This window comes from Heptranchias perlo, chromosome 4, assembly GCF_035084215.1.
Source record: "Heptranchias perlo isolate sHepPer1 chromosome 4, sHepPer1.hap1, whole genome shotgun sequence".
In the NCBI taxonomy this organism is placed as follows: domain Eukaryota; kingdom Metazoa; phylum Chordata; class Chondrichthyes; order Hexanchiformes; family Hexanchidae; genus Heptranchias; species Heptranchias perlo.
Genome location: NC_090328.1, coordinates 89,538,999 through 89,557,713, shown reverse-complemented (window position 1 = coordinate 89,557,713; position 18,715 = coordinate 89,538,999). Strand labels below are relative to the sequence as shown.

Here is an 18,715-nt window from a genome sequence, read left to right as displayed (position 1 = left end):
GGAGTAGGCCATTAGGCCCCTCGAGCCTGCTCTGACATTCAATAAGATCACAGCTGATCTTCTACCTCAACTCCACTTTCCCGCCCGATCCCCATATCCCTTGATTCCCTTAGAGTCCAAAAATTTATCGATCTCAGTCTTGAATATACTCAACGACCGAGCGTCCACAGCCCTCTGGGGTATTGAATTCCAAAGATTCACCACCCTCATCTCAGTCCTAAAATGCCCACTCCCTATCCTGAGACTATGCCTCCTGGTTCTAGACTCTCCAGACAGGTGAAACAGTCTCTCAGCATTTACCCTGTCAAGCCCTCTAAGAATTTTATACCTTTCAATGAGATCACCTCTCATTCTTCTAAACTCCAGAGAATATAGGCCCATTCTACTCAATCTCTCCTCATAGGACAACCCTCTCATCGCAGGAATCAATCCAGTGAACCTTTGTTGCACCGCCTCTAAGGCAAGTATATCCTTCCTTAGGTAAGGACACCAAAACTGTACACAGTACTCCAGGTGTGCTCTCAACAAAGTCCTGTACAATTGTAGTAAGACTTCCTTACTCTTATACTCCAACCCCCTTGCAATAAAGGCCAAAATACCATTTGCCTTCCTAATTGCTTGCTGCACCTGCATGTTAATATTTTGTGTTTCGTGGACAAGCACATCCAAATCTCTCTGAACACCAACATTTAATAGTGTCTCACCATTTAAAATATATTATGTTTTTCTATTCTTCCTACCAAAGTGAATAACCTTACATTTCCCCACATTATACTCGATCTGCCACCTTCTTGCCCACTCACTTAACTGTCTATATCCATTTGCTGACTCTTTGTGTCCTCCTCACAGCTTACTTTCCCACCTAGCTTTGTTTCGTCAGCAAACTTGGATACGTTACACTCGGACCTTTCGACTATTCATTAATTATAGATTGTAAATAGCTGGGGCCCAAGCACTGATCCTTGCGACACCCCACCAGTTACAGCCTGCCAACCTGGAAATGAACCCTTTATTCCTACTCTCTGTTTTCTGTCCATTAACCGATCCTCTATCCATGCTAATATATTACCCCTGACCCCAAGACCCCTTATCTTGTGTAACAACCTTTTGTGTGGCACCTTATCGAATGCCTTTTGAAAATCCAAATATACTACATCCACTGGTTCCCCTTTATCTACCCTGCTAGTTACATCTTCAAAAAACTCTAATAGATTTGTCAAACACGATTTCACTTTCATAAAACCATGTTGACTCTGCCTAATCATATTATGATTGTCTAAGTCCCCTGTTACCACTTCCTTAATAATGGATTCCAGCATTTTCCGGACGACTGATGTCAGGCTAACTGGCCTGTAGTTCGCTATTTTCTCTCTTCCTCCTTTCTTGAATAGCGGTGTTAAGTTTGCAATCCATTGGGACCATTCTGGAATCTAGGGAATTTTGGAAAATCACAATCAATGCATCCACTATCTCTGCAGCCACCTCTTTTAGAACCCTTGGATGCAGCCCATCAGATCCAGGAGGTTTGTTAGCTTTCAGTCCCATTAATTTCTCCAGTTCCTTTTCTTTACCAATATTAATCCTCCAAACTATCTTTGCCAATTTGATTTGCCCAGTTTATATGAAGATTAAAGTCCCCCATGATTATTGCATTACCTTTGTTACAAGCTCCTATTATTTCTTGATTAATATTCTGTCCACCAATGTTTTCTGCCCCTTCTTATTTCTTATCTCCACCCAAACTGATTCTACTTCCTGATCTTCCGAGCAAAGATCCTTTCTCACTACTGTCCTTATGTCATCCTTTATTATTAGGGCTACACCCCCTCCTTTTCCATTTTGTCTGTCCTATTGAAATGTTAAGTACCCTGGGATGTTTAGTTCCCAGCCTTGCGCACCTTGTAACCACGGGCTCAATTTTAGGGGCAATTGAGGGTGCGTTGGGGGCAGCTTTGAAAATCATGGAAATCCTGTTTAGGTTCGGAAGCTGGCTCCAACCCGCCGACTTTTCAGTTTCCGAGGGACCCACCTGTGTGCGCGTGGGCGACCCGCAAACGAAAGTCCCACCGGCAATTAAAGCCGACGGGATGACAATTAAAGAGCCAAATGTACCTCATTGAGGTACTTAAGGCACTTTACCTGTGACATATGAAGTAATTGTAATGATTTTTGACTTACCTGAGCGGTTTTCCCACCGCTTCTGATTCATGTCTGGTGAAACCAGACGTGAAGGGCCGGATCAGGGAAAAAGAAACTAAATAAATTACATAAAACACCATAGAAGGAAGTTAAAACACAAAATGAACCTACCTTTGCACCCTACTCTGATGTCCGATGTCTCCCTCTCCGATCTCCCCCTCTGTGCCCCCCCCGATGTCCTCCGAATGTCCCCCTCGTCACACCCGATCTTCCCCTCTCCTCCCCAATCTTTCCCTTTCCCCCGACCTTTCCCTCTCCCCCCCGATCTTCCATTCTCCCCTCCCATCCCCGGTCTTCCATTCCAGCGCCAGATGACGTCTTGCTCTGTCCCTTTCCCTCCGCCCTGTCACTCGCGTTGCAGCTCCTGATGGCAGCCAGCCTGTCAATCAGATCGGCTGCCGGGCGTGAAACCTGGAGAGGACGTTAATCATCAGTAATCAACATGCGATTGCGTCAGAAATGGTAAGTTTTCTTCACCCCCCACCCTGCCAACCCACCACCATTGCAAAATCAATCCCCACGTCTCTGTGTTGGCTATTAGATCAAACCCATTTACCTCTAATTGTGTCATTAATTCATCTATCATGTTACGAATGCTTTGTGCATTGAGATAAAGCACCATTAATTTTAACTTTTTATCATTTTTCCCTGATTTGACCTTATTTGTTGATGCACTCTTATCGTTAAACTCTCTGTCCCTTCCTGTCACACTCTGCCTATCTTTACCTGAATCACAACACTGCTCTAATGCCTTGACTTTTCTCTTTCGAATTTAAAATTTCCCTCACGTGAACCCTCCTCCCCACTTTTTAGTTTAATGCCCTATCTTCAGCCCTAGTTATTCAATTCGCCAGGACACTGGTCCCAGCCCGGTTTAAGTGGAGCCCATCCCAACAAAACTCTTTCCCCAGTACTAGTGACAGTGCCCCATGAATTGAAGCCCTTGTCTCCCACACCACTCTTTGAGCCATGCATTTAAGTCTCCGATCTGTTTGTCCCTATGCCAATTTGCACGTGGCTCAGGTAGTAATCCAGACATTATTACCTTTAAGGTTCTGCTTATTAAGTTAGACCCTAGCTCCTCAAACTTCCTCAGCAGAACCTCATTCCTAGTTCTACCTATGTCGTTGGTTCCTACATGGACCACAGCGACTGGATCCTCCCCCTCATGCTCCATGTTCTTTTCCAGCCGCGATGAGATATCCTTAACCCTGGCACCGGGCCGACAACACAGCCTTCAGGACTCCGGGTTGCGGCTGCAGAGAACAATATCTATCCCTCATCCATTATCCCTCCCTCTCAGTAGAGAATTTCTAGGCTTCTGCTTACCACCTTCTGACAATACGGCTGATGCACCAAGTTATGTTGTGGGGATTTGCAAAAGTACGTTGGCACATCCTACCTTTATGTGGCACTGCTCATTGGTGCACCAGCAAATGTAGCATGAGTGATCCATAAATGTAGTATTTAATGAAAAGCACTGGATTCATTAAAGCGAATAACTGAGATTATCTAACAAAAATCTTATTCATTGACTCACTTACTTTGAGGGGTAATCAAAATCAGTTTTTTAGTCATTTTCACCCATAAATTTCTGGATTTTTTTTGAGGTGAATCAGTAACAAAACAATTTCCTCTCGAACTGGAGAAAAAAATGGTATTTCCCGTTGTTTCCTTACCAAAAATCAGGCCTGGAAATATACATGCATCGCACCATGATGTCATCACACAGGTTTCATGTTGTAGCCATGTTGACATCACTAATGTGCACATCTCTGGGCCCAATTTTCAGCAGAAAATGAAATCAAGGCTGTGCAATCTGGATTTTTTATTAAATAGGACCTGGATCTTCTTTAGCTACTCCTGTAAAGTTAATATTGTTTACACTGTAGCAAATAATGTTCGAAATGAAAACTAGCTTTTACTGATTTTCTCTGAATTTACCTAGATTTTTTGGGGTCCAATGTTTTCCCCCCACTGATTTTCTCCCCATATTTCTCACCAAAAACAAAATTCAGAAGAAGTCCAGTGTTTTAAATTGACAATATGAAACTGATTTTAATGATCCTTATTTATCTTTAAAAATGAGGGTATGAAAATCATATTTGTTCCTTGAAGTGCCTTGGGCCATTTTACTATGTTAAAGAAGCTAAATAAATGCAAGTTTTTGTTCTTGGTGTTGTATTTTTCCTTCTACAGCCCTACCAAACCACACACTTCCTTAACCCACAATTCTCAATTGTCCCACTTTAATTGGGATAAATGATGCTGCTGGGAAAAGCAGTGGAAGCTGCGTTCCTTCACTTGGTGGTGTTATGTATTGGTGCTCTGAGGTGCTTCTGAATTGAAGCTGCGTTCCTCCACTCTGTGGTGTTACGCCAATTCCCCGCAGACTAAGCACACTTAGAAACTTTGAACTTGAAATGGTGTTACATAAAAATTACTTGGCAAATATTGTGATACCAATGAATAGCAAGGAAGTTATGTTACCTCATTCATTTGTGTTGTCATAACAAAAGTAACTGTTGGTCCAACAGTGATACTGGTATTGTTTACAGGTTCAATTTCATGTCGTTTGCTTTTATACTGAAAAAAGAAAAAAGAAGTTACTCGCAACATGCTTTGCATTATACTAGGATCGACCGTGATATTATACACAGCTGTAAATAACTATTAAAACACCTCAATTCAGTTTTTTAAAAATCACCCAAATGCAGCTTGAGCAAATATGAAATATTTTAAGGGAAAAGGAAGGCTACTGCTGTCAAGTAGAGGAGTGAAAGTACGACCTTTCACCTCTGGGATCAGAGTTCAATCCAGCCCAGCCTGCTGGGATAAATGTCTCCTCTAACTGCTGGCTCTGAGGGTCATGTGTGAATTGAGTTGATACAGTCTCAATCCAGTTCCAAGTGAGTATGCACCAATAGCACAAAACTGATAATAGTTGACAAACTCACTCAGAGATTCATAGTAGGGATGCTATTCGGAGATTGGTGCCAAGGCAAATTGTTAAGGGAGAGTACAGGGGGCTTTACTCTGCATCTGTCTGTGCTATACCTGTTGTGGGATAGATAGGAGCCTAAAATGAGAAGACTTCCATTCCCCAGCACAGAATTCTTTCAAGAGAACAGAACAGTTGCATTCAATTTAATGGGGACTCTGCTTCCTGGCTGACCTGAGACCAGCTCCAGAGCCACCCAAGAAAAAAAGCAATCAATTGGCATGCTGCAGCAACACTACTGGAACGGCCTTGTGGGAAAGAGTCTTGAAATAACAGGTCTCCATTGAATTAGGAAATTTTGAAAACATCAAGGAATATTTTTACAATTATATTGGGACAATGTCCTTACATTGGCTTGCACCACTTTTATGTCAATGGAAAAGGTTTGTGCCTGCCGATGGTCTGGAGACACAGGCACAAAATGTTAAAGGTTTATTGTCACTTGATTTCATTTATGTACTAATGATGCATTTTCACTCAGCAAGAAGTTGGTATTGTAGATGATTTTACACTGTCTCAGCAAGTATCATTATTTAAGGGCTATTTAAGTGAATGTAGCGTTAGCTGCGTTATCTGGCTAATACAGAAGTCTTCGGCTTTCATTCTTAATATATTATTTATGGTTTTATTTACAAACTGTCACGGCAATGTTTTAGGATTCATTCTTTTGCAATATTTTCATTATAGTAATTTTTGATTTTTCAATCATTTATCTGGTAGCAATTTTAAACTGAAGCAATGTAGAATTAATCCAATGCTGTGCAACTGGCTGAATCTGATGGTTTTCAAGTACATGGAGAGAATAGCAATGCAATTACCTGCTGAAAACTGGCCTGTACCAGGTTTTCTGGGAATGCATTCCTGTATGAAAAAAAACATTGGTTATAAGAGTAGTTCACAGAGAAGTGGATATGTGAAACAAACACCCACCAAAAGTAATTGATGCTGTGTTGATTAACTTCTGCAAAAAGATCTGAATAAATGTCTGGTACCACTCGCAACTGACTGTAATCAGTTTAATGTAAATCTAGGATATTTTAATGGGTCGTTTCTTCTTGCAACTGTCTCATTATATTTCCAGTCAGCAGACCTCATGTGCCATATGAACAGAAGCTGCAGCCACTCAGTTTCTGCTCCTGGAGACGACTTGGACCTTTAGGATTCAGAAAATCCCACGTTGACAGTGCCCACCACACCGTGCTTTTTTCTAAGTAACTCTGGAAGATATTATCGTCAACACACCACATTTGAACTGGGCTCAGATTCTGAATTAACAAACTCGATTTATTTATAGAAATGAAACACATAAAGAACTCAACGAGCTTACGTACGGCAACAGCAGAGAGAGGCCCGAGTCTAGAAATCCTGGCGCTACTTTTGCACAAACGAAAATGTGGCAGGGGGGAGCTTGCGCCCGAAACTTTGACCTGGCCATGACCCCATCCCAAATTCTGGGTATTTAAATAACAGGGGCGGGTATCCGTGCTTGTAGCAGTACAAGCTTTTGATGGCACTTCTGCTCACCGGATTTATTAAAAGAGAGCACCCAAAAGAATTTTAAGTCAGAGGGGACAGTTGGTAAAAGCTGAATTGAACCAGGAGCATGCATGAGAATCCAAAGTTAAAGAAGGCCACCGAGATAAGCCAAAATGAAAAAAGAACATCTTACACTATTAACAATTTTGAAAGAGCACAATAAGGGACTATTTGTGTGAATTAACTTTAATAGGGAGACAATAGATGAAGTAAAATTAAAAAAGGGGTCAAACAGGAGAAGTAAAAGAAATAGGAGGCTCCCAAAAGAAGTTAAATCAAAAGGGGGCAATAAAAGAAGTAAGATTAAAAGGAATGCTCAGCATGAAAAATAATTAAGATGGAGGCTATGAGGTGTGTTTGCTGTGGGATGTTGACAAATAAGAAAAACAGATTAATAGATGGACAAAGAAATGAAAAAAATGTCTTTTGATCACTAAGCTGAAGGAAAAGGTTGTAGCTTTAAAAAGAATGGTACAGACAAAGGTGAGGGACTATTGAGGGCAACTAGCTATGGCCTCCCCTGTTCTCCAGGTGTGGATGCAGCCGAGCCACCAAAAAGAAAAGCTTACTTTTTAAAAAATCATTTGCAGCCAGGAGATGCTCCTCCCAGCTCCAGACCACGCCTGACAGCTGCTGAAGGCTCTGTTCGGCCCCCCCTCCTGGTACTCACCTGAGGACCGCTGCCAGAGTGGCAAATGGGCCAAAATATGTTGACTGAAATTGGTGGGCTGCCTCTGGGCATGCAGGTGCCAGCTTGCTCACATTATTTGGATGAGGCCTGAAGCCCAATTTCGAGTGGGCCTCGGGTCTCCCAGTCTGGCCAAGTCTGGTCCTGAATTTCTACCCCGACATTCCAACCAATGTACAGCAGCAATCATCAGAGCTGATAGAATGTTGATCTATATAGCCAAAACATTAGAATACAAGTCAGAAGAATTCATGACCAAGCTGTACAGTGGTTTGGTCAGACCACACCTTGAAAAAACTGGGTCCAGTTCTGGTTACTGAAACACAAGGGAGACATTCAAATGTTGGAGCCGGTGCAAAGAAGAGCCATAAGACTCTGGTGTTAGAAGCCTGAGTTATGAGGAAAGATTGAAGAGACCTGGGCTTTCTGGCCAATAAAAGAGGCATCTGAGAGGTGATCATTAAGTGGTATGTAAGATAGTTAATGAAATGGAAAAGGTAAATCCAGATAATTATTCTACATAAACCATCAGTATAGAACAAGGGGCCAAAGGTTCAAATTGGCAAATGTCAAATTTAGGACTGAAAGCAGGAAGTTCCTTCTTCACACAAAGAGTGATCCTACTTCCAGTAGGGTAATAGAGGTGAGAACCCAGGAATGACGCTGCGATCGGGGGAACTTTAGGGTCATTCTGGATGGATGAATTAAGATGAGTCGAATTACCTTGCTCATCCGTAATTATTTTGTGATGTTGTGAACAGGGGTGCTCACCCAATGAAGCAACACACTGACACTCCGAGAGGGGGAATCAGAGGCTAATGGAGCCAAAAATGCCAAGGTGCAAATTTTCTGATTACTTTCCTCCTGAACCCCATTTCCTGGCATCCCTGTCATATTTTTCTATCATTGCTTGATTTACATCACACAATTTCTACCCTCTGATCTTTAGACACTACACTCTGCTCCTCACAGCAGTGAATGTAGTCAGACCCTGTTTACTAACAGTGTATGCTCTGCTCCAGCCCACACTTTCAGTTCTGTTTCAATAGGACCGTCTTGGTTTCCACACTTTTTGGTGCAATCTTTCTTTCTCTCTGTTTCCACACCAGAGGTTTAATTGTCCCATTAGCCTTTGAACTACCAGACATGCATGTGAATTCTGGCAAACATAAGAAGAATGCCTATTAATGGTCTAATGCTTCCTTTGACAGCTCCATTTCCAGGCTGAATGATCCCGAGTACAGTGTTGCTCACATGGTCCAAGCGACACTTTCCTGGTTTAATTACCAATTAAATACCTCAAGTTGAAGACAAAAGCTACCTTCTGAAAACTAGATGCACTTTAGCTGGGTGGACATCTTAGGCTCTTACCAGCCTTTGTATTACATTTGTACAGAGCACAAAGTAGTAATTTATATTAATACATAAAACTAATTCTGCCTCTATCTACCTATATATAGTGACAGTACCATGGAATATGTCACAGATGTGATGATTCCTTTGCTGCTGGGGGAATGTTGTTTGTGGAAGGTAGTAGACCAGGGCTGAATAATGAAGATATGAGAATGGATGAATATTGTGGAATTTTGCTTGATAATTTTTGAGGATCAAGGAGTATTTATGCAGAACTTTCCCTCAGGAGATTATATGTATATGGTGGAATGCAAAATAGGGTGAATTGTACATGGTCTGTGGAAGGAGAGGTCTTGATAGGACAAATGGCCTTTTCTTATTCCATGCTTTCTTATCTTCTTAACATGAATCTTTTGCCTACAAACTGACCAATTCTCCTTTGCTAAAACTTTTGTGATTTGTTCAGTTCATAATAAAAGTAAGCTTTCTGAGATCGCATATCGATTTACACAACTGGAAACAGTTTTAGATTATTACAAACATTTGAGCCTGGAGTGATGTCTGCCAATGTTAAGAATTTAAGAATTTCTTTACTCTGTACTGATTCAAGGACCACCTACTGGTGGTACAGCACTTTTAGCATGAAACAAATGCATTACAGCCCACTCAATAAAAAAAAATGCCCGTATGCAACTTTTGTCTGTATGTTACTTAAAAATATAGTTTTAAAAATTTGGTTAAAAGCTAAACTGGTACAAAAGTGTCATTTGTGAGTTTTAACGTGACACTCTACACATGGTGTAATGGGGAATGAAGTGCGATTAAGCTGCGCCAACACAAGCCCACCCACACAAGATGTGGATATTAATCATAGATAATGTAGGTAGAGGTGAAGGATTACAAATGACTGCCTCAATGATGTATGTAAGTGAATTACTCACCTAAGGAGATCTAACATGGCATCCACAGTGGTGACCTCTGGGGTACTTCCACTCCTGTCAATTTCTTCAGCTTTCTGGGAGACGCCAGGTTTGATGGTCATCACCAACACAATTCCTTGTACAAAACAAAATATGTAAGTTGCATGTGAGGCCTGCTTTTAAAACTTCATTCAGTAGTGACAACTTTTGAAAATGAATGTTGATGGATTGAGGTTCATACATCATTTATTTTCATACATAAAACATAAATCTCATATATATAAAATATAAATCTCATGATTTAATGCTAGTAATGAACTGCAAGGTAAGCATATATCTGTGTTTTACTTTGGAAGCATTTTTGTAACATGTTGTTTTACCTTGTGCTTAATTAATCATTGGGTGGCAAAAATAAATCAATGGGGGAGAATTGATCTCTTCAAGATTCTTCTTGAGCATATTTAGTGTCACTACACAGTGACTTGAATAATTTTTTACTCTTCATGGACTTTCTAAGTAAAACATCAGGAAATTTCACCCACGGTATATGCAATATTATACATCATAGTTATTACCTAGAATTACAGCAAGAACAGTGGTTGAAAAATAATACACCACTGCCCGTACTCCGACTTTTCCAGAGACATCTGAATCCAAAGTGGCGACCCCTGTGAAGAAAATTTCAAGAACTTGTTACCACAATGTTTACATAAATCTACTGCACAAATATTTTAAATTAGTTATTTGCTAATTTACTTGAAATATGTAAAAGAAAATCTGTAGCTCTGTTAGTGCTCCACTGTTTTGCTGTCCAAATCTTTTAAAATAATAATTTACCAGTTCTGCTTTATTTAATATCGTAAAAAAAGAAATAACTTGCATTTATACAACATCTTTCATGACCTCAGGACTTCACAAAGTGCTTCACAGCCAATGTCACTATAGTCGCTGTGGTGATGCAGGGAAATATATGGCAGCCAATTTATGTAGAGCAAGGTCTCACAAACAGCAATAAGATAAATGACCAGATCATTTGTTTTACTGATGTTGGTTGAGGGATAAATGTTTCCCAGGATGCCGGAAGAACTGCCCTGCTCCTCTTCAAATAATGCCGTGGGATCTTTTAAATCCACCTGAGAAGGCAGACAGGGCCACGGTTTAACATCCTAATCTGAAAGACAGAAACCTCTCACTGTACAGTAGTCCCTCAATACTGCACTGAAGTGTCATCTTAGATTATGTGTTCAAGTCTCTGCAGTGGGACTTATGAACTTTTGACTCAGAGTAAGAGTATAATAAAGACTATGTAGCTTTAAAATAATTGTGCATCAACATTATAAACACAATTAATTAGTATACATTTATATCTATTGAACACCATGGGCTCATTTGATTTTACTCTTATCTCTGTGCCAATGGGTTGTGAATTCAAGCCCTTCTCCAGGCCTTAAACAGCAATACAGGTTGACATGCAGTACTGAGGGTGGTTCAGATGAGATATTAAATTGAGATTCTATCTTTTTATATATTCGTTCATGGGATGTGGGCGTCGCTGGCAAGGCCAGCATTTATTACCCATCCCTAATTGCCCTTAAGAAGGTGGTGGTGGGCCGCCTTCTTGAACTGCTGCAGTCCAGGTGGTGAAGGTTCTCCCACAGTGCTGTTAGGTAGGGAGTTCCAGGATTTTGACCCAGCGATGATGAAGGAACAGCGATATATTTCCAAGTCAGGATGGTGTGTGACTTGGAGGGGAACATGCAGGTCATGTTGTTCCCATGCGCCTGCTGCCCTTGTCGTTCTAGGTGGTAGAGATCGCGGGTTTGGGAGGTGCTGTCAAAGAAGCCTTGGCGAGTTGCTGCAGTGCATCTTGTAGATGGTACACACCGCAGCCATGGTGCACCAGTGGTCAAGAGAGTGAATGTTTAAGGTGGTGGATGGGGTGCGAATCAAGTGGACTGCTTTGTCCTGGATGGTGTCGAGCTTCTTGAGTGTTGTTGGAGCTGCACTCATCCAGTCAAGTGGAGAGTTTTCCATCACTCTCCTGATTTGTGCCTCGTGGATGGTGGAAAGGCTTTGGGGAGTCAGGAGTACCCAGCCTCTGACCTGCTCTTGTAGCCACAGTATTTATGTGGCTGGTCCAGTTAAGTTTCTGGTCAATGGTGACCCCCAGGATGTTGATGGTGGGGGATTTGGCAATGGCAATGCCATTGAATGTCAAGGCTAGGTGGTTAGACTATCTCTTATTGGAGATGGTCATTGTCTGGCACTTGTCTGGCACGAATGTTACTTGCCACGTATCAGCCCAAGCCTGGATGTTGTCCAGGTCTTGCTGTATGCGGGCATGGACTGCTTCATTATCTGAGGGGTTGCGAATGTAACTGAACACTGTGCAATCATCAGCGAACATCCCCACTTCTGACCTTATGATGGAGGGAAAGTCATTGATGAAGCAGCTGAAGATGGTTGGGCCTAGGACACTGCCCTGAGGAACTCCTGCAGCGATGTCCTGGGGCTGAGATGACTGGCCTCCAACAACCACTACCATCTTCCTTTGTGCTAGGTATGACTCCAATCAATGGAGAGCTTTTCCCCTAATTCCCATTGACTTCAATTTTACTCGGGCTCCTTGATGCCACACTCGGTCAAATACTGCCTTGATGTCAAGGGCAGTCACTCTCACCTCACCGCTGGAACTCAGCTCTTTTGTCCATGTTTGGACCAAGGCTGTAATGAGGTCTGGAGCCGAGTGGTCCTGGCAGAACCCAAACTGAGCATCGGCGAGGAGGTTATTGGTGAGTAAGTGCCACTTGATAGCACTGTCGACGACACCTTCCATCACTTTGCTGATGATTGAGAGTAGACTGATGGGGCCGTAATTGGCCAGATTGGTTTGTCCTGCATTTTGTGGACAGGACATACCTGGACAATTTTCCACTTTGTCGGGTAGATGCCAGTGTTGTAGCTGTACTGGAACAGCTTGGCTAGATGTGCAGCTAGTTCTGGAGCATGTCTTCAGCACTACCCTGCATGTACACTAACTGCCTGTTTCAGTGGTTCAAAGAACAACAGAGAATTGTCCTGGTGTCCTGGACAACATTAGTTTCGCAACCAGTGCCACCAAAAACAGATCAACTACTCATTGCTATTTGCGGGGTCTTATTGTATGCAAAATTTGTTTGCAGACACTGCACTTCAAGGTAATTCATTGTATGTGAAACCCTTTAGATAGAATTACATTGAAATTACAACAAAGAAAGTGGAGGGGAGGGAATTTTACCCCCCAAGAATGGGTGGGTTGGGGGTGGGTGGCTCGTTAAAATATTTGATTTTTGAAGCGCAACCGCAACCGGCTGCAACGTGCCCACTTCTGGGTTTAACGGAGTTATGTTTGGATGTGTGCGAGTAACCTACTCACCGGAGTCGGGACCTTAATTGGTTCAGGCTAGCAGGTACTTTGTATCATCAATTAATGTCTCTGTGAGATGTTAAGTAGGTCTTTTTACATTGACGTTTACTTAACTTTAAATTTAACGCCTCCAGCACGGGTTTCCCAGGGCTCGTGAAACTCGCCAGTGAAAAGGAGGCGAGAAGGGCCGGATCATGAGTTGAGTGCCTTTATTGCTCTGCTTGTGAGCCAGGAGGAGCAGGAGTGTTTCCTCCAGGCCCAACAAACTCACCTGCTGCGATCAGACCCCCGCGATCAGCCGACACCACCCCCACCCACCGACGTCCAAGACCCCGCCGATGGCTGACTTCTCACCTCCCCCGATGGCCGCCTTCTCATCTCCCCAGATCATCTCCACCCCGCCCAACCGCCAAAGACTCCGATCTCACCCCAATCTCCCCCATACAAACTCCCAAAGACTCCGATCTCACCCCAATCTCCCCCATACAAACTCCCAAAGACTCCGATCTCTCCCCAACCTCCTCCGTACAAGCCCCCATTGGGACAATTCAGACAAACATGATAAGTTGCTATATAAATGCATGTTGCTTATTTACATTGTCATTACATAGTCAGCTCCTATTAAGCGAATAAGATGTCACAAAGTGTAGTTTACTTATAAGGAGTTCTCATGTCAGGCACTTACAGTGAAATATTACAAGGATTTTATGATTATTACTAAGGGTTTATATTGCTCAAATCCTTGCATACTTACAGTTCTAATGGAAGATAATCTGAATAATAATAGTCTGATGGGGTAAAATTGTGCTCAATGGTACTTATATTGGATGCATTATACAGTTCACATGAAGTTCCTATGTGCACTGTTTTACTTTAAGTGGACTAGCAAATGTGTTAAAATAGCACATAGGCGTATGAAGACCATAGATTTTCAACTTGGTGCCCAGGCATAAAACTGGCGTTATGCATCAGTCGCCCATTATAGAAACTGCCATTAATTTCAATGGAAATGAAAATTGGACAGTTTCTGAAATGTTAGTTGAAAATCTATACCAGTGATGCATTTGTTACAAATATCAGCAATTGATCCCAATTAACAGGCATTGAAATAAAAATTGCAGGATTCAGAGAGTAAATCTTCCTGATTCCAATACTCTAATTCAATAATGTGACTCAATAATGTGTAAATAAGATTATTTACCTGTAATCATACTGGAGACAATTAAAGGTAAAATAATCAGCTTCAGCATTCTCATGAGGATCTCTCCAGGAAACCCGAAGTAGAATTTGTCTAGGTTTGACAAAATGGCAAATTCACGCACTAGAGCTCCTGTCACAATACCTGGAAAGTAGAATAGTATTAAGTTGTTATGACAGCATCTAAGATTCATTCTAGAGATATTTGAGGCCTGTCACATTTTGAGATTTTTGATCATTTTTTACTCCAAGGAAAGGATTTTGGAATTGATCTATGTTGAAGTGTTGTGGTACAAAACAAAATGAATTCACACAGGTTAAAAAAAAATGGCTACAGGCTACAGGAATTGAAGATTTGTACTAAAGCCAGACCAAGACAGTTTGTGCAATGTCAGAGCTCAAAATCTATTTCAAATTGATACAGTGAGGGTTTATTCTCTCTTCCCAGGCCAATTGCCCAGGATCAGTGGGATACTAAGCAATTCATAATCTTGCCTCAGATGACTAAATAATACTAACAACCACTGTAGTGAGGACAATTCCATTAACGTAATTTTGAACTTATTGTTGGAGCATAAAACCGGTGTTGGATTTGGGCACCCATTATAGAAACTGTCTTATTTGCCTTTCCATTGGTTTTACAATCCAGCTTCTTAACCCCACCCCTCTGTTTCCTTGGAGCAGAATTAACAAAAAGAAGTCTGGGGCTAGACAGGCTTTAGATAAAGGACTGCACAGCATGATTCTGTCCTGGAGCTGGAAGGTAAAATGCAGGAGGTCAAAATTTGCAGTTAGAAATTGTCTAGAAAGAAAGTAAGTCAGCTCAAAAAAGGGACATGACAGATGGTTTATTATGTTTTTCCTATCTTTTGAGGAGAGAAGTGAGAGTTAGCTAATTAAGTAGGATTTGCTTTGACTATTACTTTGTATGTTCACTTATTGTCTGTTAAATTAAGCAGCTTAACGATTCATATCTGATCGGATCTCACCAAGTGTTTCTCAATCTGCCTTCAAAAAGATTGGACGAGTGCACGAGGGCACATTCGAAAGATGCAATACCCGGTTGAGATCACAAAGAGGTCATATTGTTACACTCCTGGGTGACACTTCTATAATTAGATATTGGGCTGTATGGGCACACTCCTGAATATAAGACACTTGGACTGCTTACAGGAGTGACCAGCACCACTGTATCCAAGAGACTTGGAAAATGGAAGACCCAAAACTTGTACAGTGGAGACATTTTCATAGAAATTAACTGTATATATTAATAAAACAGCACATAAAACTCATAAGATTCATACATCTAAAAGGCCTCATGCATAACTGTATGTAAAATCAACACAGTTTCTGAAGTCCAACGTGATGCAGATAACGTAAGAAAATAAATCAATGATTTGGAGTATGCTGCTACCTTTAAGGTGGCATGTAAAAATAAATAGAGTATTGGTGGGCAAAGAGAGCAGAATGCTTCCAAACAAATCACTGACATCGCAAAAATTTAAATTGTCAAACTGCACCACATTCAGAGTGACTGGGCCAATATTACGGGCTGAATTTTGAGGCCTCCTGCCAGTCGGAAATGGAGTGGTAGCGCCACAAAAATCACAGGGAAAGACCTAACCCCCCTCCCCCATTTCCAACCGTTGCACTGGATGCGTTGAAGCAACTCCTGAGTCAGGCGGTAGGCCCATTTAAAATGCAAATTGAGTCCTATGACATACATTGGACCCCAACTGCCATTTGAGGAGAGTACTGGGTGGAGCGTGAGTCACACATGCTCTGTTCAATATCAGTTGGAGGTCCAGCCGAATAGGATCCTACAGATAAGTCTGTGTTTATTTTTGTGAGACCAGCAGTGGCTGGTGTGCTCCTCTGGGCCCCACAAAAATATTGTGGCCTGCTGCCGGCCCAGGTTCACCCTCCTCGGGCTCGCCTCTCTCCCCCAACCAGGACCTACCTGCAGCTGCTGCTGTCGCCCCAGCCTGCCAACGTTCCTGTGGCTCATAACTGGCGAGCTGCCTCGGGATGCCCGTTCGGCATCCGCAGCTCGCCAGTCGGATTAAAATGAGGCCCGGGCTTCAAAATGGCAGCGGCCCTTCAGCAGTCGACTGCCGTGGCCCCCAAAAGTCAAAATCCACCTCTTCCGGCAATTCAGATTTTGATAAGTGATATATAGGTTTTCAAAATTTATGAATAAGAAATACTTTCAGGGTAAGTTTTATCATTTGATTTATAACATGCTGATCAATGATATTTAATAAATCTTGCCAATCTTGTGTAATGCTCTTTGTCCTTCACTGAGAGTGAAGCAGACATGTCAATTATTAGCTCCCTGTTTTCTAGACAAGCAGCATGGTAAAAACATTTGCAGTTCAAGTATAATTAAAAATCAATTAATAAAAAATAATCTTTCATCTCCCCAGCTGACATTTGCACATCCTTGGAATTATTCCAAGACTCAGAAGAGGAAAACGATGAGAGAACAAAGACAATGTTGGGATGTCTGGCAAGGGGATACACAACACAGAGTTTGAATACAAGAGATCTGTTAGGCAGTCCAGAATCTGTACTGTAAAGCTGCTCCTTTAAATTCCCCTCCCCCACCTTGATGGGCGGATGGGGGTCTGGGGGGTTAAAATATTGATATTCGCTCAACCCGACCCCGACCCCAACCTGCCGCATTCCTGGCCGCTGTAATATTTATCGCCTGTTGTCTGTTGCCTGGCAGCAAAAAACGTGACGGGAGGAGCCGAAGGGCCAGAAGAGGCCCGGGGAAGTTTTATGACTTTGCCTGTTTTTACGTTGCTTGTGGGCCAGGAGGAGCAGAAGTGCTCCCTCCAGGCCTCACAATGAAGCCTTTAGCCTCTCCAGCCCCGGCCTTCAGCCGATTGTGCCCAGACTCCCCCCTCCCAGATTGCGCCCGGAGCCTTCTTCTTCCCCCCCTCCAGATCATGTCCGGAGCCTTCCTCCTCCCCCCTCCAGATCATGCCCGGAGTCTTCCTCCTCCCCCCCTCCAGATCATGCCCGGAGTCTTCCTCCTCCCCCCTCCAGATCATGTCCGGAGCCTTCCTCCTCCCCCCCTCCAGATCATGCCCGGAGTCTTCCTCCTCCCCCCCTCCAGATCATGTCCGGAGCCTTCCTCCTCCCCCCTCCAGATCATGCCCGGAGCCTTCCTCCTCCCCCCTCCAGATCATGTCCGGAGTCTTCCTCTTCCCCCCTCCAGATCATGCCCGGAGTCTTCCTCCTCCCCCCCTCCAGATCATGTCCGGAGCCTTCCTCCTCCCCCCCTCCAGATCATGTCCGGAGCCTTCCTCCTCCCCCCTCCAGATCATGTCCGGAGCCTTCCTCCTCCCCCCTCCAGATCATGCCCGGAGCCTTCCTCCTCCCCCCCTCCAGATCATGCCCGGAGTCTTCCTCCTCCCCCCTCCAGATCATGCCCGGAGCCTTCCTCCTCCCCCTCCTGATTGTACCCAGATCCTTCCTCCTCCCCCTCCTGATTGTACCCAGAGCCTTCCTCCTCCTCCCCCTCCTGATTGTACCCAGAGCCTTCCTCCTCCTGCTCTGATTGGCGGAAACCGTTCCCATGGGTCCTCTGCCACTAAGTTCCGACTGAATGCAATCTGGCCGCGTGCCAGGCGGGAATCTGCACGTATTTATTTAAATGAGGCCCTGCCATTAAGATCGGCACGGTCTCCATGTCCCCAGCCTTGCCAGGTTCTTTGCCCACTATCGGGCTTCCCCATACCCTTCCCACCTCCCCGTTAATATTGTGGCCCATATGTTTGATGGGATCCTCTACAGCTTTCCCTTCAGATAGTGTCATGCAAGCCTACAAGTCCAGTATCATTCTGAAAGTGACTTTCAATTCAATCTCAAGGTTCTTAAACTATAATCAACAACAACAACCTTCATTTATTTGTTGTCTGTGGGACCTTGATGTGCCCAAATTGGCTGCTGAGTTTGCCTGTACAACAACAGTGACTGCACTTCAAAAATAATCCATTGTGTATTCAGGTCTCTGGGAGGACATGATAAGCTGCTGAACAAATGCAGATTCTTCTTTTAACTCGAACTTGAAAAGAGAATCTTCACTGTATATTTTATATTTTACTATTTCCTGCACCAGTCATCTTTACGGCCTTTGGGAAGCATTGTGAATTTAGTGAGTTTCAACCAATGTCATTTTTGATGAATATTGGTTAGTTATGTGCTGTGGATTTATACCCTGCAGGAACTTTATTGAGACAGTATAACCTCATTTCATGTAGGACCAGAATTGCCAATATGCTTTCTTCTATTAGTTTAGCCTGGATTCAAGCCCAGGTCCCACATGTGAAATGACAGTGTGCTAACCCACTGCACCATTCAGCTCTCTGCTAAACTATTTCTTAAATCTCACATTATTTATTTTC

General features: G+C 42.9%; 1 protein-coding gene across 1 annotated transcript in view; it reads right to left on the bottom strand.

The window, feature by feature from the left end:
- Positions 1-18,715, bottom strand: part of slc1a1 (solute carrier family 1 member 1) — a 50,601-nt gene that overhangs the window by 10,992 nt on the left and 20,894 nt on the right. Inside the window, exons 3-7 of the mRNA XM_067982331.1 lie at positions 14,305-14,445; positions 10,273-10,365; positions 9,719-9,833; positions 6,019-6,061; positions 4,690-4,785 (exon numbers count right to left, since the gene is read on the bottom strand). Coding sequence (XP_067838432.1) covers positions 4,690-4,785; positions 6,019-6,061; positions 9,719-9,833; positions 10,273-10,365; positions 14,305-14,445 — 488 coding nt within the window. The remainder of the gene's footprint in view (positions 1-4,689; positions 4,786-6,018; positions 6,062-9,718; positions 9,834-10,272; positions 10,366-14,304; positions 14,446-18,715) is intronic.